This window comes from Cyclopterus lumpus, chromosome 12 (genome assembly GCF_009769545.1).
Source record: "Cyclopterus lumpus isolate fCycLum1 chromosome 12, fCycLum1.pri, whole genome shotgun sequence".
In the NCBI taxonomy this organism is placed as follows: Eukaryota; Metazoa; Chordata; class Actinopteri; order Perciformes; family Cyclopteridae; genus Cyclopterus; species Cyclopterus lumpus.
In genome coordinates, this window is record NC_046977.1 from 20,477,907 (window position 1) to 20,504,594 (window position 26,688).

Consider the following 26,688-nt stretch of genomic DNA (forward strand, 5'->3'; position numbering starts at 1 on the left):
GGACACCAGAGGGTCTGACGGGTGCTCTCCAGCAGTGTGTGTTTGACCAGAGCGTTGTGAAGGAACATCAGGACCCCTGTGCCTGTTGATGTCCAGTTTGGCGACGTGTTGATTTTTGGTGGAAATCGCAGCTACAGATCCCCACATTACCCACTTGTTTGAGCCACGAGGACACTCTGCCACCGTTACTCTGCCACCGTTACTCTGCCACCGTTACTCTGCCACCATTACTCTGCCACCGTTACTCTGCCACCGTTACTCTGCCACCACCATTACTCTGCCACCGTTACTCTACCACCGTTACTCTGCCACCATTACTCTGCCACCGTTACTCTGCCACCGTTACTCTGCCACCGTTACTCTGCCACCGTTACTCTGCCACCATTACTCTGCCACCGTTACTCTGCCACCGTTACTCTGCCACCACCATTACTCTGCCACCGTTACTCTACCACCGTTACTCTGCCACCATTACTCTGCCACCGTTACTCTGCCACCGTTACTCTGCCACCGTTACTCTGCCACCATTACTCTGCCACCGTTACTCTACCACCGTTACTCTGCCACCGTTACTCTGCCACCGTTACTCTGCCACCGTTACTCTGCCACCGTTACTCTGCCACCGTTACTCTGCCACCGTTACTCTGCCACCATTACTCTGCCACCACCGTTACTCTGCCACCGTTACTCTGCCACCGTTACTCTGCCACCGTTACTCTGCCACCATTACTCTGCCACCGTTACTCTGCCACCACCGTTACTCTGCCACCGTTACTCTGCCACCGTTACTCTGCCACCACCGTTACTCTGCCACCGTTACTCTGCCACCACCGTTACTCTGCCACCGTTACTCTGCCACCACCGTTACTCTGCCACCGTTACTCTGCCACCGTTACTCTGCCACCACCGTTACTCTGCCACCGTTACTCTACCACCGTTACTCTGCCACCGTTACTCTGCCACCGTTACTCTGCCACCGTTACTCTGCCACCACCGTTACTTTCCCACCACCATTACTCTGCCACCACTGTTACTCCAGCAGAGTCAAGTTAGATTGATTAGACCAGGAGTGGCCAAACTTTTTCACTGAGGGCCACATACAGAAAAATATACAAATTCTGGCCCACTCACTAGAAGTGAGGGATATCGCCTCACCTCTAGTGGTAAATTATTATATATATATATATATATATATACATATATATATATATATATATATATATATATATATATATATATATATATATATATATATATATACCTGTATACAGGTATATACTGTAAATAACAACAAGGGATGGATGGGTATATTTACACTAGTTGTGCAGATATGTTATTGGGGTTAACAACTCAACTAACGTGTGTTATAAATTGTTATCAACTTGAATTGATTACATGTATTACATAATTGGGCTTATTAACACAGGAATCCTGTGTAAAATATGTTGAACTTGCCTATAATGGGAACAGTATGGCTCTCAGTGAGCAGTGATGCTGCGCTTTGGACTGAAGGATGCTGGCAGGTCAGGGGTCAGTTTGGTGGTTGAAATGCGAAGGGCATCACAAACATGGCGGTCGGTCATTTTGGTTCTTAGTCGGCTTTTGTTCAGAGTTGACAGAGAAAATGTTTGCTCACATCTGCAGCTCACAAGCTGGACTGGCACAGAGGGCTGATGGATGATACACTTCATTGTATGTATGTGAAACATACTTGGCAATAAACGGTTCTGATTCTAATTGTGATTCTGTTTATGTGACAACTGACTGTTGAGCTAGCTGCCATTGGCTTGACTTTCTCTTCTCGGTCAGCCCCAGTGTAAGACGTGGAGGGCTGATGCTTGGTTTCCTAGTGTCGTCGTACATTCAAATCTTTCATCACGGCAACAGTTTCATTGCAAATCAAACGGACACTTCCCTTTGACTTCTTTGAACAAATATTAATTTTCCCACCCTGTGTCTGAAATGTTCTTATCTCTTGGGTATAAAGTATGTATAGTTTATTATTATTATTATTATTATTATTATTATTATTATTATTATTATTAGTGTTATTTCCAGCTCATTCAGCTAACACTTTCCAGCTCATTCTGGGGGATCCCGAGGCGTTCCAAGGCCAGCCGGGAGATATAATCCCTCCAGCGTGTCCTCGATCTTCCCCGGGGCCTCCTACCAGTTGGACGTGCCCGGAAAACCTCTAATGGGAGGCGTCCAGGAGGCATCCTGACTAGATGAACCACCTCAGCTGACTCCTTTCGACACGAAGGAGCAGCGACTCGACTCCAAGCTCCCCCCTGATGTCCGAGCTCCTTACCCTATCTCTAAGGCTGAGCCCGGCCACCCTACGGAGGAAGCTCATTTCGGCCGCTTGTATCCAAAAATAACCTTTCACAGGGAAAAAAGGGAAGAAACCTTCAGGAGAGCAACAGAGGAGGATCCCTCTCCCCGGATGGACAGAAGCAATAGATGTCATGTGTACAGAATGAACAGAGTTACAGAGTTACATAAACACATTACATGAATATGACAATGTATGAATGGAACTCCAATCCATGAAACAGAAGGGGGTAGAGAGGAGGGGGGGCGGGGCATCAGCAGGGCCAACGCGGGAGGCCGGCTCACCAGCATCAGACACCTCCAGGTCCAATGGACCCTATGAGACGTGAAGTCACAACGACTCCGGGGAGGAAGCAGAGTTAATAAGGTGCAATGGAGAGATGTAAATTCATCCATAAGGAGAGAGAGAAGAGGAGAGAGGTGCTCAGTGTATCCTAAAACATCCCCCAGCAGCCTATAAGCCTATAGCAGCATATCAAGGGGCTGGACCAGGGCAAACCTGATTCAGCCCTAACTATAAGCACTATTAAAGAGGAAAGTCTTAAGTCTATTCTTGAATGAGGTGACTGTGTCTGCCTCCCGGACTGAAAGTGGAAGCTGGTTCCATAAAAGAGGAGCTTGATAACTGAAGGCTCTGGCTCCCATCCTACTTTTTAGGACTCTAGGAACCACAAGTAGCCCCGCATTTAGTGATCAGCTCTCTAGTGGGGCAATATGGTACTACAAGCTCCTTAAGATATGATGGTGCATCACCAATCAAGGCTTTGTAGGTGAGGAGAAGAATTTTAAATGTGATTCTTGATTTTACAGGGAGCCAGTGCAGAGCAGCTAATACAGGAGTCATGTGATCTCTTTTCTTAGTTTTTGTGAGTACACGAGCTGCAGCATTCTGGATCAACTGGAGGGATTTAAGAGACTTATTAGAGCAGCCTTATTATTAACAGGATTATTTCCATACATGCCTATAACCTGGGTATAAGACCCCCTTTTTTAACTATTTTAGATGGAAACATGTCTGGAGGGTTCCCAAAACTGTCAAAGAAATATCCATGCCTATGTTTTGTAATATAAATAGCCAGCCAGTGCTCTCCAGGCCTGTCAGAAGGGTGCTTGTATACTATCAACATAAAAGGGTATTGTAATGTCAATTTTTTTTCAAACAATACATGATAATTGACGCAAGGCTGAGAAACGTCTGCACGAGCTTCGTGTCGCACTCCCGCACAGACGATCTTTGATGCCTTGTCGTCCCCGGCCCGGAGTGATGACGTCAGCGGCTTGCGACAGGACCAGGACAGCCTGGGCTCCAGAGCGGAGTTGGCAGCAGCGGCAGGCGTACAGAGATGGCTGCCCCCACGGAGCACTGCCGCGGAGGGTTCGCTGGGCGTCCCCGGACAACGAGGCCTTGGTGGCGGCTCGCGGTGCTCCTGTTCTCCGTGTCCTGCCTGCCGGCGGCCACCGCGCTGGTGGAGGGCCTCTACTGCGGCACCGAGGTCTGCTACGACGTGCTCGGCGTCACCCGGGAAGCCGCCAAGTTGGACATCGCCCGGGCTTACCGGCAGCTGGCCCGCCGGTACCACCCGGACCGGTTCAGGCCAGGAGAGCCCGGAATGGAGGGAGAGACCCGCGAGTCCGCCCATAAGAAGTTCCTGCTCATCGCGACCGCCTACGAGACGTTAAAGGTCGGTCCAGGTCTCTTGTCAAAGACCCTGGAGAAACGTTCAGAAACGTGTCTTTTTATGTCCTATAATAATAATAATAATAATATCCTCATAACTCCTCTGATGCTCATTAGAGGTGAGACCAGAATAGCACTAACGTCCACGTCCTCCTTCCTTATCCTCCTGTAGGGATCAGTGTGTTCACGTGTAGTAAAGAATGTCCACGTAGGGACTGATGATGCCTTATGATGACGTGTGTATTCTTTACCCCACGACATGTCTACTTCCTCTGACATATTCAAACTGTTAATGAAGGTGCCCTGTAATACCACTGTGTTCTGATGGATATGGTGTAATATTCATAAATAATCACTTAATATTATTTATGATGGGGCTTATTTCTAGTGGTTCCTTACACACAAACAAACAGGCTCTTCATGTAATCTGATTCCCTCACTGTGCTCCTTACTATAGAATGTTGTCTTAATGTTTGTATCGCTGTAGTGTTCTTATAATATTAATAATCTGGGTTTTTCTCTCTGACATTCAGAAATGATGCTTTACTTCTTTGCGATCCGCCCTTCCGTACCAACCGGTTTAGACGATTGTTCTCAGGGTGGTTTTGTTCTGAAGGTGTAAAGTGTAGCATAAATAATATCACGTGATGTCTGTACTCATCTTGTGACTTCTCAGATGTGTCTCACAAAGGTTTTTAACATCACTCAATTAAAAAATAATCGGAGGAAAAAATGTACTAAGTTCCCCACATTCGAATAGAATAATTGAAGCTGTGGTTAGCAGGTCCGCCTTTCAATCAGGGGGAAGACACTTAACCCTGAACTGCTCCCTGTAGCTGAGTCTACAGTGTACTAATGTAACATGATTGTAAGTCATTTTGGATAAAAGCGTCAGCTAAATGAAATGTAATGTAATGAAGTGGTCAGCCACAGCAAAAAGTATCTTTTAAAATGATCAGCACTCTTCATCCCAGAACTGAAACATTCATCGGTGTGACTCCAGGACTGAAGTCCATGTTGAAGCGTTTGAAACAGAGGAGAATAACTCCGGGTGGTATGAACAGAAACATCCTGAGACGTAATACAACAAGGCAATTCAAAGTGCTTCACATGAAACCATTAATGCAAAAAACAAGATTTAAAAACAATTAGGAAACAGTCAAAAAAGCAAGAAATAGAATAAAAGTTGCAGTTTAATAAATAGAATGCACTAGTGAGATGCAGAAATTGATTAATATCCTTGAATCTGGTTCAATTAAAGGCAACAACAGATCTGGATTTAAATGAGCTGGGGGTCTCTGAGGTTTTCTGAGGGTCTCAGCAGACCTGCAGCTTTCAGGGACCTTGTTCCAGATATGTGGACCAGAAGACCTGAACGCTGCTTCTCCATGTTTAGTTCTGACTCTTGGAACAGGAAGTAGACCAGTCCCAGACCACCTGAGGGGTCGGGATGGTTCATAGGGTAGCAGCAGATCACAAACATATTTAGACCATTCAGTGCTTTGTAAACCAGTTCTTTGTTGGACAGGAAGTAGACCAGTCCCAGACCACCTGAGGGGTCGGGATGGTTCATAGGGTAGCAGCAGATCACAAACATATTTAGACCATTCAGTGCTTCATAAGCCAGTGCAAAGACCTCAGAACTGGACTGATGTGATCCACTTTCCTGGTCTTAGTGAGGACTGGAGCTGCAGCGTTGTGACTGACTTTTTACAGAGGCCTGTGAACGCACCGTTACAGTAGTCAAGTCTACTGAAGATAAACTGTTGAGACACAAGTCCTCTAATCCTTGATCTATTCTTCAGGTGATAGTCGGCTGATGTTGTAATTGTCTTGATGTTCAGGTTGAGGTCTGAATCCATAACTACAACTTGATTTCTGGCTTGGTTTGTGGTTTTTAACATCAGTGATTGAAGCTGAGCGCTGACTTTCAATAATTTGTCCTCCTGACGCAAAACAATTACTTCTGTTTCATCTTTATTTAATTGAAGAATATTCTGGCACATCCAGTTGTTGATTTCTTCAGTGCATTTCACACGTTGTTGTTTTTCATAATCTGAGCCAGTGGAAGCATGTGGTAGCTTTTTGTTTTCATATGCATTTCTTTGGCAACCCTAAACAAATATTGTAGAACCTGGCTGAGCTCCTCCTGCAAGTCTTCATAAAACAGAAATGATGTCACTCTGTGTTCAGGACGAGGAAGCTCGGAGGGACTACGACTACATGCTGGACCACCCCGAGGAGTACTACCACCACTACTACACGTACTACCGCCGGCAGCTCACCCCCAAGGTGGACGTCAGGATCGTCATCCTGGTCACCATCTGCGCCATCTCCATCTTCCAGGTACACCGTGTTTCTAGCTTGCCTCGCTACCACACTGTTGCACTGGTTCTCACACACACACACACACACAATCCCACATGCTCTTTTTGTTAAATAGGTGGAAAAAGTAGATTAATCCGCCACTGGAAATAATCCCCCAAAAATGTTTTGAGTAGCATTTGCTGAAACTTAGTGTAGAGCGTTTTCTTTTTTTTTTTTTAAATAAAAATGTGATTTTTGTATGTATATGTATATATATATATATATATATATATATATATATATATATATATATATATATATATATATATATATATATATATATATATATATATATATATTGTAGTGTCACGGGCTGTCGCTAGGACAGGCTAGCCTGGGGCGGTGCAAAGAGAGAGATGAACACAGGCACGTCTGAGGGTATTTAACATAAAGTCCAGGTTTATTTCCCATCCCACCAGCAAGGTAACATCCAAAAACAACAAAGTATCAAAAAAGGTCCAGTTAACCAACACAAAACATCCCGGAGGAGAAAGTGGTTAATTAACCAAACAAAACTCAATCCTGGTGAATCCAGGCTACGAGGTCCTCTCCCTTGTTGTCCTCTTCCAGGTGCTCGTGGGTTCACCTTCCGCTTGTGTCCTTTCTCCTTCCCAGGTGCTCTCCCTTAAGTCTCCCAGCCCTGCCTCAATCAGGTGCCTTAAGCAGCTGCAGCTGGGTGAGCGGTGAGGCAGGCTGGGAGATGTAGTTTTTGCACTGGTGGCCACTCTGTAGCGCCCCTCCACTACCTGTCCCCTTGTGATGCCACAATATATATATTTTGATTTTAGGGCTGGGCACGTTAACGCGTTATTGCAGCAATCCATTAACAATCCATTAACAATCCATTAACGCCGACAATAATTTCATCATACATTGGGAGGGGCTTAATTCAATTCAATTCAATTAAGTTTATTTTGTATAGCCCAATATCACAAATTACAAATTTGCCTTTGACCTCACATCGAATCAGGAAAAACTCCCCAAAAATAACCATTGACAGGGAAAAAAGGGAAGAAACCTTCAGGAGAGCAACAGAGGAGGATCCCTCTCCCCGGATGGACAGAAGCAATAGATGTCATGTGTACAGAATGAACAGAGTTACAGAGTTACATAAACACATTACATGAATATGACAATGTATGAATGGAACTCCAATCAACCAATTAATGCTGCTGCAGACATTGACCGAGAACATGGAGAACGGCACTTTTAAATGGACATTTTAATTTAAAATCTCTACCAGACGGCGTAGTTAATGAAAGCAAAGTTATTTATAACCACTCAAACTGGAGTTATCTTATCACCAGAGGACCACGAGCATAAAGTACCACGAGCATAAAGTACCACGAGCATAAAGTACATCTTAAAGGCGTTACGCAGCATTCAAACAACCAGTGGAGCGAAACTTCAGACTACTGCGGGAGAACTGTGGATAAACCAACGCATGAACGGTGAACACATGAACACATGAACGGTGAACACATGAACGGTGAACACATGAACACATAAACGGTGAACACATGAACGATGAACACATAAACACATAAACGGTGAACACATGAACGGTGAACACATGAACACATGAACGGTGAACACATGAACGATGAACACATAAACACATAAACGGTGAACACATGAACGGTGAACACATGAACACATGAACGGTGAACACATGAACGGTGAACACATGAACACATAAACGGTGAACACATGAACGGTGAACACATGAACACATGAACGGTGAACACATGAACACATGAACGGTGAACACATGAACGGTGAACACATGAACACATGAACGGTGAACACATGAACGGTGAACACATGAACGGTGAACACATGAACGGTGAACACATGAACACATAAACGGTGAACACATGAACGATGAACACATAAACACATGAACGGTGAACACATGAACGGTGAACACATGAACACATGAACGGTGAACACATGAACGGTGAACACATGAACGGTGAACACATGAACACATAAACGGTGAACACATGAACGGTGAACACATGAACACATGAACACATAAACGGTGAACACATGAACGATGAACACATAAACACATAAACGGTGAACACATGAACGGTGAACACATGAACACATGAACGGTGAACACATGAACGGTGAACACATGAACACATAAACGGTGAACACATGAACGGTGAACACATGAACACATGAACGGTGAACACATGAACACATGAACGGTGAACACATGAACGGTGAACACATGAACACATGAACGGTGAACACATGAACGGTGAACACATGAACGGTGAACACATGAACGGTGAACACATGAACACATGAACGGTGAACACATGAACACATGAACGGTGAACACATGAATGGTGAACACATGAACGGTGAACACATGAACGGTGAACACATGAACACATGCCTCGGCCGAGAGGAGAGCAGCGGACTCCAGGCCGCGTCCTGCAGTGGAGGAGGTCTGAGGAGCGTCCTCATGCTGTGTTCACACCAAACACAATATTTGCAACACGTTTGGTGTGAACGCAGCATGAGAAACACAACGAAAGACGGCGCATCGGAGCCTCAAGACGCTCCCTTGATTTGTATGAAACGGAGCGGACTACAAAGCAACTACAAGGCACATTTTCATCTGTGGTCACATGTGACCCGGGCTAATTAGCAAACCCCAGACCGACATGTAGCATGGCGTATCAGCAGTTGTCGAGTACCTGCTCAGATAATTTACTCTAACAGCACAACAAAGTTATTTAATTCAATTCAGTTTATTTTGTATAGCCCAATATCACAAATTACAAATTATCCTCAGAGGGCTTTACAATCTGTACACATACGACATCCCTGACCTTTGACCTCACATCGGATCAGGAAAACCTCCCAAATAATAGAGGAGAGCAACAGAGGAGGATCCCTCTCCCCGGATGGACAGAAGCAATAGATGTCATGTGTACAGAATGAACAGAGTTACAGAGTTACAACACATTCAATGAATATGACACAAATTATGAATAATGAGTAGTAGCATGGACCACGATCCAGACCTCCGCAATCCATGAAACAATTTAGGTAATGGTCTTTATTTAACTCTGCTCTGCTGACATACTGTGGAACTGTGTTTACATCTCCGAGATCCAGACTGTTTGTTTAGTGATGAGGATGTGAGGCACTCGGGTCCCAGGAACCTTCTCACCTGCCTGTCTCTCCCCAAGTTCTACAGCTGGCAAAGCAGCTACAAAGAGGCCATCAACTACCTGGTGACGGTGCCCAAGTACCGGATCCAAGCCACGGAGATCGCCAAGCAGCAGGGCCTCCTCAACCGCACCAAGGAGAAGGGCAAGAACCGGCGCTCCAAGGAGGAGATCCGCGAGCAGGAGGAGGAGGTGATCCGCGACATCATCAAAAATAAGATTGACATCAAGGGGGGCTACCAAAAGCCCAACCTGTCCGACATCCTGCTGTGCCAAATCGTGCTCTCCCCCTACTACCTGACCCAGTACGCCTCCTGGTACGCCTCCTGGTTTTACCGCTTCACCCTCTGCAGGGAGGAGTATGGCGAGGAGGAGAAGTTCTACATCATCAGGTCAGTTCTGGCATTCCAAGCGTTTGACCCGGGATGCTGAGTCGGGACTCCTTTTCTAGCTCGGCGTCCTCTCACAGCCGACTCCTGTGTGTCACTCTCAGGAGGAACATGAAGCTTTCTCAGTCGCAGTTCGCCAGCGTGGACGAAAGCACCAGGCTGTCCTTCCTGGAGAAACGGCTCTGGATCAAAGAAAACTACGAGGTTTGTCACTTTGTGTCTCTGTAGGATTCTTTGTGTTCCTTCTCCTTCATTGACTTCATCTATCTATTTTATTTTTTTCCTTTTTCATTCTTCCCCTCTTACACTCTGAGATCTTACTTTTTATATCGTCCTCCCTCCACCCATCCCCTCGCCTTGTTTCCCCCTGCAGTCCTCTTAAGCCTTCAGCTATACGTCTCCTGGAGCGCCGTTGTGATCGTCTTTAGAAACAAACGCTATATGCAGTATGCACATGAACACGTCTCCATCCTGGTGAAGGAAGATCATAAACATCAGTATTTCTTGAGGAAACTTAAGGAGGTAAACGCTGTGCCAAGCTCATTTAAACTGGCATGGTCCAGGGCAGGAGGGCTCTACAGCTGGTGACTCAAACCATCATTGGTACCATGTAATTTGTGGGTGACTGTGACTGAGTGGTGAGCAGGGTCGTCCTTCAATCAGAGGATCGACGGTTCGATCCCCGGCTCCCCCCGTCTTGTGAAATTGGGCTATACAAAATAAACTGAATTGAATTGGTCAGTACAGGTCCATGTCCGTACAAGTACAGGTCCGTGCAGGTCCATGTCCGTACAAGTACAAGTACAGGTCCGTACAAGTACAGGTCCATGTCCGTACAAGTACAGGTCCGTGCAGGTCCATGTCCGTACAAGTACAGGTCCATGTCCGTACAAGTACAGGTCCGTGTCCGTACAAGTACAGGTCCGTGTCCGTACAAGTACAGGTCCGTGTCCGTACAAGTACAGGTCCATGTCCGTACAAGTACAGGTCCATGTCCGTACAAGTACAGGTCCGTGTCCGTACAAGTACAGGTCCGTACAAGTACAGGTCCATATCCGTACAAGTACAGGTCCGTGCAGGTCCATGTCCGTACAAGTACAGGTCCAGGTCCGTGCAGGTCCATGTCCGTACAAGTACATTCAAGAGCACAAATGAGTCACACGCGCAAATCAAACAGCCGCGCGTGTAATTTACTTTGACGGGCACTTTTACGTCACTCTGCTGGCGAAACTTGAACCTGCTCGCTCGACATTAAGTGGGCGGAGCCAGTCAACATTGTATCTCTACATCTAATTGGTTACAATCCTCGTCTTTGGATTGGCTGGATATCACACCCGACAGCCGTTTCACTCTGATGGCGTGTAGTAACCCAAAGAGAGATATTAAAATGACTTAGTTAACTGTAAAGCAAAGAACATCATAAACTCTGTTACACTTACTAAATAAATAGGTTTTAGAAGATATACGTTACCTTGTGGTCAGCCATGCCTCATACTGGCTCTGGCATTTTCTGTAATTATTTATATAGTATAGTACAGGTCCATGTCCGTACAAGTACAGGTCCGTACAAGTACAGGTCCATGTCCGTACAAGTACAGGTCCATGTCCGTACAAGTACAGGTCCATGTCCGTACAAGTACAGGTCCATATCCGTACAAGTACAGGTCCGTACAAGTACAGGTCCATGTCCGTACAAGTACAGGTCCGTACAAGTACAGGTCCATATCCGTACAAGTACAGGTCCGTACAAGTACAGGTCCATGTCCGTACAAGTACAGGTCCATGTCCGTACAAGTACAGGTCCGTGTCCGTACAAGTACAGGTCCATGTCCGTACAAGTACAGGTCCGTACAAGTACAGGTCCATATCCGTACAAGTACAGGTCCGTGCAGGTCCATGTCCGTACAAGTACAGGTCCATGTCCGTACAAGTACAGGTCCGTACAAGTACAGGTCCATATCCGTACAAGTACAGGTCCATGTCCGTACAAGTACAGGTCCGTACAGGTCCATGTCCGTACAAGTACAGGTCCATGTCCGTACAAGTACAGGTCCGTACAAGTACAGGTCCATATCCGTACAAGTACAGGTCCGTGCAGGTCCATGTCCGTACAAGTACAGGTCCATATCCGTACAAGTACAGGTCCGTGCAGGTCCATGTCCGTACAAGTACAGGTCCATATCCGTACAAGTACAGGTCCATATCCGTACAAGTACAGGTCCGTGCAGGTCCATGTCCGTACAAGTACAGGTCCGTGCAGGTCCATGTCCGTACAAGTACAGGTCCATGTCCGTACAAGTACAGGTCCGTGCAGGTCCATGTCCGTACAAGTACAGGTCCAGGTCCGTGCAGGTCCATGTCCGTACAAGTACAGGTCCAGGTCCGTGCAGGTCCATGTCCGTACAAGTACAGGTCCAGGTCCGTGCAGGTCCATGTCCGTACAAGTACATTCAAGAGCACAAATGAGTCACACGCGCAAATCAAACAGCCGCGCGTGTAATTTACTTTGACGGGCACTTTTACGTCACTCTGCTGGCGAAACTTGAACCTGCTCGCTCGACATTAAGTGGGCGGAGCCAGTCAACATTGTATCTCTACATCTAATTGGTTACAATCCTCGTCTTTGGATTGGCTGGATATCACACCCGACAGCCGTTTCACTCTGATGGCGTGTAGTAACCCAAAGAGAGATATTAAAATGACTTAGTTAACTGTAAAGCAAAGAACATCATAAACTCTGTTACACTTACTAAATAAATAGGTTTTAGAAGATATACGTTACCTTGTGGTCAGCCATGCCTCATACTGGCTCTGGCATTTTCTGTAATTATTTATTGTCCGATCGCAAAATAGCTTTATCCCGCCTACTAGTTGCTAGCCTACTAGTGACGTGTGTGTGTGTGTGTGTGTGTGTGTGTGTGTGTGTGTGTGTGTGTGTGTGTGTGTGTGTGTGTGTGTGTGTGTGTGTGTGTGTGTGTGTGTGTGTGTGTGTGTGTGTGTGTGTGTGTGTGTGTGTGTGTGTGTGTGTGTGTGTGTGTGTGTGTGTGTGTGTGTGTGTGTGTGTCAGTTGCACAGAAAGGAGCAGGAGGAGGAGATGAAGGTAAAGATGGCGACCGACCCGAGGATGAAGAGGTACCGCCGCTGGATGAAGAACGAGGGGCCGGGCCGGCTGACCTTCATCGATGACTGACGCGACCCCGAGTGTGTGACATACACACCTGCCTCAGTGCCAACACACACACACGCCGTGGTGTGTGGAGACATACCTGTACAGAAAGATGAACTATGCCTGTTTATATGGGGAGAGATATTTTCATAGTGATCGGGTTATAAAGAGGGTGACTAAGTGGAATAAACTGTGTGCTGGGGCTTCAGATTTTTCAGTCTTTTTTTAAATTTTTTTACATCGTGCCATTTCTTTTTTCAAACCAAAACAAAATGAAAGTTTGATGAATTATATTTTTTCTGTAATGTTTGTTGGTAAAAGCAGAATGAGTCACATCCGAAGGCAGTGCTGTCAAGTGTCCTTGTGCAAGGCATCGTACTGCCACCCGCTCAGCCTGTGCTGCTCCAGGGAGCTAACGGGCTGAAATGTAGAATTAGTCAATTGTTTTAGCATTTATTGCTTTTATGATGGATGAACCAGGGTCAGAAAGTATTTGTTATTTATTTATTCCTCCAGGAGCGGTGACATTTAGTAAAACCCTCACTTTCTTCCCGGGGTTCAGCCGAGAAGAATAATACTAATTTAGCCTAGCTTAGCACAAAGACTGGAAGCGGGGGAAACGGTTAGCCTAGCTTAGCACAAAGACTGGAAGCCGTGAAAACGGTTAGCCGAGCTCGAACAAAAGTAAGAACACTCCACCAAAGCTGTCTGGTGTACATGTTCTCATCTTGTTGTAGAAAGGAGACATTTGATTGGCTGACGAGGAACAAGAAGGAAGTGAAGCAACGATATCCATCTTTTCATCTGACGCCAAACGGCATGTTCCCCTGTTGACCACAAGAACATGTCGGTCATGGGAGCTGACCGTGGATGACTTACTTCTGATCAACAGCTGCACGTATCTGTAACTTGTGCAACAGCAGATGTTTATCACAGGAAGTTTAGTTCTTGTGGTTCCGGTGACCACGTAACCGTTTACTGCAAAGAAGTAACGTTCATATTATTTATTGTTTGACATTTCACTGGTCTGTTGTTTGTCAAAAAGTTTAGCTTTTTTAATAAATACATTATAAAATATATTTTTGAAAAAAGGTTTGTTCCCGGTTGCGTAACACATCCTCCGGACCAGCTCGTAGGCAACTTGGCCTCAGTCTTGATCCATGTATTCAATCTTTTACTGGTTCTGGTTGCCAGATGTGGTTTATAATCAATGGTGTTGGTTTTACTTGTGTATTTCAACAAGTACTCCACCCATTTAGAATTGTACTCACAATGGAAGTTTTTTTTAATTAGTTTACATCAAAAGATAAATGTTCTTGTTTATTCCCTTAATTCTTCCTTTTTCAAAACATGGCTCCTACATTGCAACTGGCCAGGTGTGTCATGCTAGTCGTGGCTAACGTAGCCTGGAGCTCCAGAAGTCTGGTAAGCTTGCTTCTTTCCAACTGCACCTTTTTATTTTCCTTTCCAAACGTGCATTCTTCAGCCCCCCAACCTTGAGGACATGTATCAGACTTCAACCAGCGCCCTCTGGAGTCACCCAGGGGGGTCGGCTGCAGCTCATGGGCAGAGTGGTCGTCCCGTGACCATAAGGTCTCCGGTTCCATCCCCGCTCTCCCCATAGTTCATGTGTCCTTGAGCAAGGCACTGAATCCCCAGGTGCTTCACTGCAGCCCACTGCTCCTTAATAACTAAGGAGGGGTCAATGCAGAGAAGAATTTACCCACGGGGATAATTAAAGTGTACATTATAATTATTAAATGCTTCAATCCCTGACCACTGCATGTTGCTGACCCTATCCGACCTCAGAGACAAACAGCTGAAACACAACCATGCTGGAAAGAAAACTAAGCACGCAGTGTCAGGTTTTCCATCAACAATAGAAATGATTAACTTACATTTTTATAATGAAGGAAAACAAAAGACAGAAGGCCCAACATTGACAACGATAACTTGAAATGAAGTGAGTGAGTTGGACATCGCTGAGTCTCAGATGACGCGTTTCCTGGTGAAATGAAAATAGTGCCTGTTGAGATTAAGAATGTGTCTGTTTTCATTTCTTTAGTTACAATAAGCTGTTTATGTGACATCACAGGAAGTGCACAGGCTGGAGCTTTTTCAACATGTTCTGTACTTTGATTTGATTCATAACGATGTAACGCAGCTCATCGACAGTTACCGGTTTCTTAAATGTTTTTTTTATTTATAATAATGTCTTAAGAATTTATAACTATTCTGAAATGCCAAAAAAAAGTGACAAAGGACTGAAGTCTGATTTATACAGTAAATGTACAAGTCCACAATTCTGTGTACATATTGCTGATTTTTTAAAACTCAAAACCTAATCCAGTACTAATAAAAGATGTACCTCTCCCTCCCACTGCCTCTCCTCATACTTACGAGCACAAACGCACCGAATTATTTGCTGAATTTGACACAAAAAGGTTTATTGGATTAAAATCTCTGCCTGTGCCATCATAATGTTAACACTTCGAAGCTCTGTTGTAATAAACCAGAATTATCCCACCAGCCATCAATTTCAACATGCTTTTGCTTCAATTAACGAGGATTGGAGATATCGGTAAAAGCTCGATTCTAAACTTCAAACACAAGTTACGATGGATGGAAAACCTTCAGTCTGGTGCAAATACTCTTAAAATTGAACGTACATTTGTTGAAAAAAAGTAAATCTAAGCCTTCATTGTTTTAATCTCTTCATCTCCTCTCTTACTGCACACAAGCTGTAGGACCAGAATCTTTTGGTTTGAGTGCAAATACAAACGTGGAACTTTAGTTCAGTCACAACGTCCTCGGCCCAGACGGGAGGGAACCGGTGTCCCGATGCCTCGGAGAATCTTTAAGGTGCATTACATCATGATTTATGGTCCTTAGAATCCGCCACTGTGTCCAAAGGAGGGAGGAGCCGAGAGATCCAGGTGTTTACGTTTCAGTCAAACTGCCAAGGACACAAGTTTCAGCCTCGGTTTCCTTTGATCCAAAAGCTTTAGTGAAATCACGATTGTCTTTAACATCGGGACAGATGTGCCACCTCATTGGAACAAAAGGGCCACGTATTACATTTTGGGATATTTCAAAGTCCAACTTTGAGGTTAAACCTGGACCAAGAGGGAACAAAAGATTCCCTGTTACAATAAAACCCTCTCTGTGAATCTGAATTAAAGATTTTACTAACTAATACAAAATGAAAATGTCCTTTTAATTACGGCAACAATGTATTTAGCTTGTCAAGTGAAAGTTGAGATTTTGTTGTCAAAGATTAAGTCAAAACTATGAGATAGTGAATCAAAATTAGTCAATAATAATAAAAGGAGTCCAAAGATGCAGAAGACCAGAAGTGTCTTCAGTCCTCCCTTCTTCCACCAGGGCGCTTCATGGGAGGGAGTGCGACCCGGACCTACTTCATCAGTATTGTGGTGTTTCCACACCGCCAGCCGCTCCAGACCACGTTTCAGGGACGGCGACCGCACTTCCTCATCTCGTCTCCTTGTCAAACCTTTCACTGACACCTTTTCCTCGACCACCAGCCCACCGGATGAAATCAGACACTGGAGATGAATTTGATGGTTTAGTTTCTTCGGACTTAAGGACGTCTTAGAAAAAGCATGAAAGGATTTTAGTGGTCGGGTCATTTTTGTATCGACTTTCAGATTCCACAAAGACAAAGTTGTATCCTTTTAAAATCTTTTTCTGGAGGAAAACAGACATGTTGGACCTTGTAAGAGTAATAAAGCCGTGGCCAATGTTTTGATATTTCAAGGGTCTAAGGTCAGGATGAACTGTCCCTGCTATCATGTGTTTCTTCCTTTTGTGGGTTTTCTTTGATGGAACCAGTGCTGGATCGAATGCTTCAGATGTTTCATTTAGTTTCTGTCACGAGGGAGGCTTCGGCAAAGTCTTACAAAGTTTTGACCAGGTCGTACACGTAAATGAGGAAGTCGTCATCAAACTTGATGAAGTAGACGGAGGGCTTGGCCTCCACCTGGTGGATGACCATGCCGGTCCGCTTGCCGCCGTCCTCTTTGGCGTACTCCACCTGTTTGCCCACCAGGCTGTCCACCACCTCGCCGGGTTCCCTCTCCGCCGGGACACCGTCGTCTACGTGGAGACAGAGAGCGAGGGGGGATATTAGGAATGGGTATTATCATGTTTGAACTCTTCTAGTCAAAAAGAGAAGCACGGAGAGATAAAAAGACGTTTCCGATCAATTTGAAGGCACAATTACGAGAACTAAGTCATGTAAGATATGTTCAGAACTCGGGTCCCGTGGCCGCAGGAAATTCAGGATTCAATGAATTAAAGTTTAACAATATTTAATGGAAAAGATAATATTCATATAGCGTTCACGGCCGTGGGACCAGAAAGGAGGAACTCTCCACAGACGGACTGCTGCTCTCAAAGAGCGCCAGACCGGGGCTGTCTCGAGACCTCCAGTCCAGTAGAACCATGTCTCCAGTCCAGTAGAACCATGTCTCCAGACCAGTAGAACCATGTCTCCAGACCAGTAGAACCATGTCTCCAGACCAGTAGAACCATGTCTCCAGTCCAGTAGAACCATGTCTCCAGACCAGTAGAACCATGTCTCCAGACCAGTAGAACCATGTCTCCAGACCAGTAGAACCATGTCTCCAGTCCAGTAGAACCATGTCTCCAGACCAGTAGAACCATGTCTCCAGACCAGTAGAACCATGTCTCCCCAGAACAAATGCTCGGCTGTTAGTCTGGTCATGCAAATGAATTCACACCTACGGGTTAGTTCTATTGGTCAGTTCAAAGGATGCCGCCGTTCTGTTCACTAAGCTAATCGATAAGCTGGCGGGGTCAAAGCTCACATATCCGGTCAGGGACAGGAAGTTCCCCTTCAGAATAAAACATATTATCCTGCCTTCAGAATAAAAGCAACATCTCATGTTTCAATCGGCATCCATTTTAACTATAAACAATAAAACATCATTCATTCTCATGCATCATACAATTAATCATTACATTTGTCATCAACAAACAGAATAATAAAACAGTGATCCTTTCTTATGCTTTATAATACATTCCTCCAGAACATTCCTCATAATATCCCAAATTAATTATCATAACTTTATGTATTAATTTAAAACATAAACTTTCTTACATGTACATATACATGTGCAAGTATATATAAAATCCACTACAACTCAACAGTCAACTAAACAGTAAAGTGTACGTTAATGTCCAACATATAAGCAGTCAAACCTTAACATACAACAGAAAAAGTATATTAAATGTTTTCTCAATGAAGAACAAGTTATTAAATATAACTATGAACAATTAAAAAAAAAGATATAATCAAAACAAAAATTTATGCAAAATCATGTATAAAATGATCATACTGATGTTTAGGGCATGACATTAGAAATATATTTATACTCTATCTGTTAGCTTTTAATTACCATTAACTCTGAATAATTCGTTTAAAAGTCTGAATTTTCAATCAAACTAAATATGATGATGTGGTTGCTCTGACATTCGAATAATATTGGATTATTACCTGGGTGCTTTTACAGTGGCCTCTTAAAGTGTCTAGAATTCAGATATCATCCAGGTGCTCAGGACACATGAAGGGACCAGGTGGGTTCAGGTAAGTTCCTCTGTTTGAACTAAAGTTGAACAAGAGGACTCCACTCACTTGAGTCGGGCATGATGCGGAGGTCTCCCTCTTTGTAGTCGTCCAGCAGCTGGTACATGTAGAGGACCGGGTCTTTCTCGTAGGTTATGTAGAACCAGGTGGTCATGATGGGAGCCCGGGCCAGCACCATTCCCCTCCACTCCTCCTTTGGACCCTCCTCCGTCTCAAACATGTGCTCCACTGCTTTACCTATCATGGTCTCGGCTAGGTTGACGTCCGTTAGACGGGATTTTGCTACAAGGATAGGAACATTTTAAATCGGTTCAGGTCTGGCCGGGGGACCCTCTCTCTGGCCTGTTACCCTGTGCCTCTTCATTGCAGACACACAAAACATCTTAAAAAAAAATCCACATTACAAAAAAGAAAGCAAATGAAAAATGGAGTGACTTTGTGTCTATTCATCCTTACCATGGACCTTACCTTTTGAGCCAGCATTACACTGACGACTTGGCTCAACTTCCATCAGTCTGAGCTAAATGCTAATCTTAGCATGCTACCATTATTATGCTAACACACCTACAGTAACATGATGACCGGCATGTTGACATCGATTCATTGGTAACGCTGACTTTTAGCATTTAACACAGGAAGTGAAGCATGCATATAAATATAACTTATTAGCATAGGTCACTACTTGCTGAGTGTGTTATGCCAGCATTAGAATGTTACACTAAGAAGGCATTCGCCTTAGTACTTAGCATTAGCATATCACACTACCATGCTCAATGTTAGCAGGTTAGTACTCTACTATACTAAACATTAGCATATCACACTACCATGCTCAATGTTAGCAGGTTAGCACTCTACTATACTAAACATTAGCATATCACACTACCATGCTCAATGTTAGCAGGTTAGTACTCTACTATACTAAACATTAGCATATCACACTACCATGCTCAATGTTAGCACGTGATTTTCTACCTAAATTAGCACTGTACAATACTAAATTAAACATTTAGCATGTTATGCAAATACTGAAATACAATGTATAGAACATTAGCGTGCTCCAATGACTTGCTACATGTTAGCATGTTCTGCGAACACCAACAGGCCACTTCACTAAAGACTATTGTGCTAACATGTTAAGGCTAGCATGTATGTTTTTTGTATTAAGAACATTTTCATGAATCAAGTAACAAGCAAAAATAAATACTTTCTTCCTAAAACTAGTAAACTAAAGGAGCAGCCTTCTGTCACCACTGTGTTCAGCGTGATCCTGATCTCCGTTCAGTCTTACCCAGTCTGTCCGGGAGCACTTCCAGTCCCTGAACCCTATCGTCTTTATGAAGCTCCAGACCATAAACGCAGTCGAAACCCTCGTACTTTATCAGATAGAGAGCTGGGTTCACTGGCACCTGGCGGACACATGCATTTGAAACGTTGATTTTTCTGTAGTTTTGGCATATTTTTACACACGTCCTTGAACAACCCTATAAGTCGGTACATTTGCTTCAACAATGACAGTTTAACATTTGAGTGTGTTGGAGGCAACATGGCCGTGCAGCAGCCTGGATGCTGACCTCAGTCATTTGATATTGAGTATCTGCTCATACGGAGTCCCGTCTGCTCACCTGGTCGAGCACCGCTCCTTTCCAGACCACGTTTCCTCCTCCTCCTCCTCCTTTCCACACGTGTTGGATCTTGCAGCCGACGATGTTGCTTTGAGGCTGCGGCAGAACTTTGGTGGTTGGACCCAGACTGCTTTTGTGTTTCCTGCCGGGAGACATAGAACAACACGGTCAACATCATCTGCTTTGAGATTGGTGTTTACTGTTTGTACTTTGAGTTAGATAGAATTCCCTAATTAACTCATATTATGGTCCCTTGGAGTCCAATTATTTTGTCTATAACAAAAGACACACAAGCTGCAAACCACCTCACTTACTTATGGGGATTCTTCTTCTTCATCATATTTGCAGAAACACCTGCATGCCCTGAGGAGAAAAATAAAATCACAGCACATTCGTTAAATCAAATTACAACTTCCTGCTAGGATTTAAAGGATGGTTTGTGGTCCAGCCTATTTACTACAGATCATAATTACAGAAATATTAAAATAGAGGTGAAAATCAGTTGTTGTGAGCCGAGACTGTATTGAAACATTCAAAACATCCATGTTATAGAAAAACATCTTGACAGACTGTGCTGTTTGAAAATCAACCTATAAGGAAAGACATGTGTCGGGGTCATTAGGTCATTTGTAGCATTGAACATGCTGCTGTTCCATCATCTGAGTCCACATCAAGTAACCGTTGACTAAACAGACTGGAGTGGATTATCTCAATGCAGATAAAGTTGACTTTCAGACAAATGGAACTAAATGGAATGGAAATCTGTCAGAAAACAAATAGTCCGACCATGTAGTGTCTGCACGTTGAACGTTAATAACTGCCGGTGGGTGGGGATGACCTCTGACCTGCATCAGCTGTGTCTCTGTGTCCCGGAGTGCTCTTCATCCGGGCAGCCTGGTCGCCTCCCCGGACGCACAGCTACAACACAAACCTGTCCAGGTCTTGGACAACAGAAGGAGAGAAACGGAGAGCCCCTTATCTCCTGTGAGGACCAACACAATGACTTCTAGTCACAAAAAGATCTCTGCTCGTGGTTCTGCTGTAAACCTGTTCCTGCCATCTAGTGGTGAAAAGCAAGAACAACAACAGACCTTGTGCAGTGTCTGTCAAGCTGCTGCCAGACAGAGATCATCATTCTGTCATGACTAACTGCTCACAAACATTCAGCTTGGTATTAAATATCACGATGTCTTGATGATGATGTTTGTGTGAAGCTGCATGCTGGGAACTCAATTTTCTTATTAGCTTGTTATAAAAACCTGGAAGCAGGTTCCAAGCAACGTATTAAACGTACGAGGACTACTGACTGGGAATAATACCAACAGTGTTAAGAATTTTTAGAGCGAGTAGATTCCATGCAAAGTCAATGCACAGACGCAAATTTCCGCCGGGTAGCGCGAATTATTGCCTCATTTGCACGGGTTGACATTTACATGTTAAACGTAACTCGGACTAGTAAGTACAAAAGTGAGGTATCAAAAAGAAAGTCAAAGATCAGTGCAGGTTGAGCAGTAGTTACCCCGTTCTCTAGGATTCAGGAGTGCTGATGGATTCTCAAACCTGTGACAGACAAAACACAAAGTCAGCCATTCAACCAGACGGAAAGACGACCAGTCAAACAAGTTAAACTTCCAGATCTGTGGCGGTATCGTGATATCCACGACCTCATACACGACCACCTGTCATGAAGTTCCACAGCCCACGAGCGTGATGGCGACTGAGCGGCTCTGGAAGAGCTAGACCCGGACCTGGTTGTGACAGTAAAGGTGTCTGATGGGTTTAGATTCTCTGGGTGACCCCGAAATGTCGTCACTTCATCATTTTAAAAATAGTCATAATTAGCATATCAATTATTGAGGTCACATTGACCTTTGACCCTCAACCTTGAGTTCAAGTGGACGTTTGCGTAACACATTTTAAGGAAATGCGCTCAAGCCGCTCCTGTGATATCACGGGTACGGGGGATGGATGTGATGTCACAGTGACCTTGACCTTTGACATTTCAATATCCAGCCCTTGTGCACATTTGTGCAAAACAAAAATTCTCTCCAGGAGTTCCTGAGATATTGCATATCAACTCAACAACTCAAACGATATACGGACATCACAAGAAACAAGGCAAAACAGTATGTAATGTACAGTATATGATTCATGATAATACTCCATGTTAAGTCATTCTTAAAGTGTTTTCATCTGATGCCCGAGGTATTACTTTGATTTTGCAATACAAGGACAATTATACATTATTTGTTAGGATTTAGTATGAAGTAAAACATTTTTTAAATGGCATAGCCCAACTCAACTGTCATCTAAAAGAGGTAGAGATCTTGATATCCATAAAGAAATTATAAATCGTGATTGATTAGAGCAATGGTCAAAAAGATGTTGGCTTGAGTTTAGCACACCTACCCATCTCTCACAATAGTTATTGAAAGTTATGAGCGTGCCACAAAGAATTCAAACCAAAAAAGATACAAGTTATGCATATGTGCACATACATCTATTCATATAAAGTTGACACCAAAGTCCTGCCCTGAATTTACTAGACATATATTTTAGAACCAGTCTGAACTGGGGACTGTATCTCAAGGGGGAAATGAAAACACTAAACAATATGCAGATTGGTTGGGGGGACACAGTGGATCCACGATCCTGATCATGAGACGTCAATTATTGACCAGTGGATTATTAAGGGTGCACATCTGACCCGCTGACGGCTCACTGTCCCCACCACACTCAGCTCTGCTCAAGACCTTTCACCAAATTCTTTAAAATAATAATAATCTAAAAGCCATGGTTATTAATGTCAAGTAAACTGAGAAAATTACTAATTAAAAGTAGTAAGAAAACAGTGAAAACAACAATTCTGTTGACAGATGCAGATGTACCCGGACCATACATGCATCTTTAAGAGCCTGACCGAACCCAAATGGTATACAGTCAAAATGTGTGTGGATGGGAATATTGTTGGCTGCCTTTTATGATAGTGAACGGAACACTTTGTAGCTCTGTCTTTAATTGTGGTGCAACGGCTCAGCAGGCTCTTGGTTTGGGTTTTTACGTCATTTAACGGTTCTGATTTTCACGCTTTCTATTATGAATCCCTACTGTGTTAGTACAATTTACCCTTAAAAAAACACACACACACACATACTAATTTCAATAGTTCAACAAATGCTTGTTTAAATGCGTACGGTCATCGTTTTTGTCCGAGCGGACACTGAAAACTCAAAACACTCAGAAACGCGAGACATTTGGCTGCAGCTGGTGTTGATTTCCCTCCCGTTGCCCTGGGCAACACACGATTAGCCTGTGGTCAAGAGGGGCAGGGCAATGTCCGACTCATTCTGTCCAAGAACTTCAATGGAGCAAAAACATTGTTCTTTGTGCACACACACACACACACACACGTAGGTTCCTCTCCTCTAAAACATCTGGATTTGATCAGGACCACCACTGCCTGAACTGGTAAGACATTCAGACGACAGTACCGTCATACAACAAGTACAATAAAGCCAGAGTTGTCTGGTGATTTTTTGTAAGACTCGTACTTTAACTCTCCCAACTTGTGTTCAATACGCTACATTGTTCAGTGTTTGCACTGAGTTATGATCTGGTAGAAAAACGTTGACTATTTTTAATACAAACAAAAGCCTCATCTCAGTCTCAATAAATTAAGATAATCTGATCAAAACAATGTTGTCATGAACGTAGTGGGGAATTCCTGTCTTGCACATATACTGCAGCTGGTGGCAAATGATGGATTTAACCTTGAGTCATGGTTACAGCTGGAGAGCTTTTAGGCCCAACTGGCGAGAGGTTATCAGCCACGTTGCCGTAAAGGTATCGGGTGAGGTTGTAGTAGCAGCTTGGAGTGGTGTGCAAGTACATGAGGACAGCATGGGACCCCATGCTTGATTTTGGTATGGATGCATGTAAATAAAAAAAAAATATATATTTTTTTTAAAACTTGACCATTCAAATGTTAAATAAAAACCAAAACTGTGTTCGAGGGATAGTATGATTTTATTGTGATTTGGGTGAACTGTGCCCTTAAAGAAAATAAAAGCTTTGGATTGAAGATTGTCATTCATGCTGTGGGTCGACAGACGTATGACAAATATATTGGAATCATACCGCAAAACTACACCACTGTGACGTCAGATGAGCACCAGCAGGTCGGTAGGAGAGCTGTGGTTGACCCCCACGACCGGACTGCAGTTGACCTTTGCTTTGAGTTGGTAAAGGGGGCGTGGCCGTCACCAGACTGGAGCATTCAAATGAACATGAAAATCACAGCACTGGTCGGCTGTTATTACTTAATTAAATGCATTGGAAACACTGTGTTCAAAGGCTTTGACAGCTTTCATTTCATTTTCACTATAAATACGGTCATCATCCCACTGACAAACGACCCAGCAGGTTCTGCAGGCCAGTGTCAGCCATGTTGCTCGCCTTTTTATTACTATTACAGCCCCAGACCGGGGGGAAGGGGGCGGGTGAGGGGCACCGGAGAAGTGGACAGCGCACTGTCCGACAGGCACAACTATGCCCGGACCAGGGCCGACGCAGACCGGCTTCGCTCCCTCGCCGCTGCTCCCCCCGCCCCTCCCCCGCCAGAACGACCGTCGGCGGGAGAGCGACAAAACGAGCGCTCAGTGCTCTCGGCGGTTTACCTGAGGGCTGACTAGCTAGCTAAAGAGAGACAGGTGCATATTGGTTTCTGTCTTACCGTTGTTATTTAAACAAAAATGGAGTTTGAAGCGAACTGCGGCGGGGTTTCTCGCCTCCTGCTGTTTGTCCACAGAGCCCGTTTCGACTTCACAGAAACCAGCAGAGACTCCACAGCCATCTCTCCACGGAAAGTTAAGGTCTACGAGATGAAACGCAAGACGTCCGGGTTCAGCCTTTCACAATAAGAGCAGGCGATGACTCAAATGTATTGAATAAAATCAAATAAAAAAAAAACGCTAGCTGGAACCATCGATCCCCTAATGTTGCTTACATTCAGTGACAGGAATGTTATCTAAAATCGCCCTTATTCTTCCCCCGGCGTCAGATGTATACATGTGCATCCAGTAAAGAGGTCTTCAGTGTGATTAGCCTAGCTTAGCACAAAAACTGTATTTTACTGTCCAGTGGTATTTTAGGAGGAAAATGCGTGTGGCTGCAACTACTTTGGACAGATGCAAAAACAGAAAATTACACAATTTTATAATTTGACATAATGTAAATAATCAAATTGCAGTGGAGCAACAGGCAATCAGCCCCAGGCATTAAATCCGCTGTCCTTGCTCAAGGCTTTGGACATGCGCATTGTTGCATTACATTACATCACATTACATTTCATGTCATTTAGCTGACGCTTTTATCCAAAGCGACTTACAATAAGTGCATTAAACCATGAGTCCAAACTCAGAACAACAAGAATCAAGAAAGTACAATTTCTTCAATAACGTTAAACTACAGAGTACTATCTGTAAGAGACATTTAAGTGCTACTAAAGTGCTAAACTACAAAGTGCTATCGGTAAGGGACATTTAAGTGCTACTAGAGTGCTACCTCTATTCCCTATTCAAGGAACACAGGGTGTTGCTTTACTACACCTGGGACATTTAACATTAAGAGTGTGGTGGCTATCTTCTTGGGCCAAGCACAATTAAAACAACATTTAAAAAAAACTATAATTAAAACGACACGTTGTTTTTCTTTTTCTTAATTACAAAATGTATATGTAACCTATAATTAATGAATATAAAAATAGTTTTCTTCTATTTCTTTCCCTTTCTTTTCTATTTCACGGTTATATAACACATTGAAAGTGAATGCTGAGAAAAACTGAGAATTAATACGGAGGTAAGAGAAACTTGGATTAGTCGATAACATAAGATTAAACAATCGGCTCTTATTTGTTTTTATCGCCTCACTTCCGGTAGTATTGCTGCTAGGCAACGCACCTCACTTTCTCCCCGACCCTGCCTCGCTCTGCCAGATAGTGCAACCGAGGGGAAATACAAGGACACCGACTGGCGCATTACGCAGTTTTTACTTGCTTAATAGTGATCCGCCCTGCTGTTGAACGCGACAGTGGAGGAGACAGACAGACAGACAGACAGACAAGACAGAGAGGGAGAGACAGACAGACAGACAGACAGACAGACAGAGAGAGAGAGGGAGAGACAGACAGACAGACAGACAGACAGACAGAGAGAGAGAGGGAGACAGACAGATTGACAGACAAGACAGACAGACAGACAGACAGACAAGACAGAGAGGGAGAGACAGACAGACAGACAGACAGACAGACAA

At 44.0% G+C, this 26,688-nt stretch overlaps 2 protein-coding genes across 4 annotated transcripts; one reads left to right on the forward strand and one right to left on the reverse strand.

The window, feature by feature from the left end:
* The first annotated feature begins 3,578 nt into the window (after nt 1-3,578).
* Nucleotides 3,579-15,505, forward strand: dnajc25 (DnaJ (Hsp40) homolog, subfamily C, member 25). The gene is made up of 5 exons (XM_034546798.1): nt 3,579-4,016; nt 6,206-6,358; nt 9,595-9,965; nt 10,067-10,166; nt 13,030-15,505. The coding sequence occupies exons 1-5, from the start codon at nt 3,678-3,680 to the stop codon at nt 13,150-13,152; spliced, it is 1,086 nt and encodes a 361-aa protein (XP_034402689.1). The 5' UTR covers nt 3,579-3,677; the 3' UTR covers nt 13,153-15,505.
* A 49-nt stretch (nt 15,506-15,554) lies between these two features.
* On the reverse strand, nt 15,555-25,242 carry LOC117740412 (spindlin-1-like). 3 transcript variants are annotated; one of them, XM_034546801.1, is made up of 9 exons: nt 25,112-25,242; nt 21,899-21,939; nt 21,225-21,320; nt 20,694-20,742; nt 20,380-20,521; nt 20,046-20,163; nt 18,806-19,039; nt 17,070-17,244; nt 15,555-16,694 (listed from the first exon to the last, which is right to left on the reverse strand). In XM_034546801.1, exons 3-9 carry the CDS (start codon nt 21,262-21,264, stop codon nt 16,688-16,690), a joined length of 765 nt encoding a protein of 254 aa, XP_034402692.1. In that variant the 5' UTR covers nt 21,265-21,320; nt 21,899-21,939; nt 25,112-25,242; the 3' UTR covers nt 15,555-16,687. The 3 variants fall into 3 exon arrangements, with proteins under 3 accessions (XP_034402692.1, XP_034402690.1, XP_034402691.1); XM_034546799.1 differs by having other exon boundaries at nt 15,555-17,244; XM_034546800.1 differs by having other exon boundaries at nt 15,555-17,244; nt 21,225-21,361.
* Between the last annotated feature and the right edge of the window lie 1,446 nt (nt 25,243-26,688).

Bases quoted from the DNA above. Each gene is read 5' to 3' on its own strand.
- dnajc25 (XM_034546798.1), top strand. From the start codon at position 3,678: ATGGCTGCCCCCACGGAGCACTGCCGCGGAGGGTTCGCTGGGCGTCCC. The intron at 6,359-9,594 runs GTACACCGTGTT...TCTCTCCCCAAG, and splicing joins GCGCCATCTCCATCTTCCAG to TTCTACAGCTGGCAAAGCAG. The intron at 9,966-10,066 runs GTCAGTTCTGGC...TGTCACTCTCAG, and splicing joins GAGAAGTTCTACATCATCAG to GAGGAACATGAAGCTTTCTC.
- LOC117740412 (XM_034546799.1), bottom strand. From the start codon at position 21,264: ATGAAGAGCACTCCGGGACACAGAGACACAGCTGATGCAG. The intron at 20,522-20,693 runs GTAAGTGAGGTG...GTCTCCCGGCAG, and splicing joins AAGAAGAAGAATCCCCATAA to GAAACACAAAAGCAGTCTGG. The intron at 20,164-20,379 runs GTGAGCAGACGG...TGTGTCCGCCAG, and splicing joins AAGGAGCGGTGCTCGACCAG to GTGCCAGTGAACCCAGCTCT.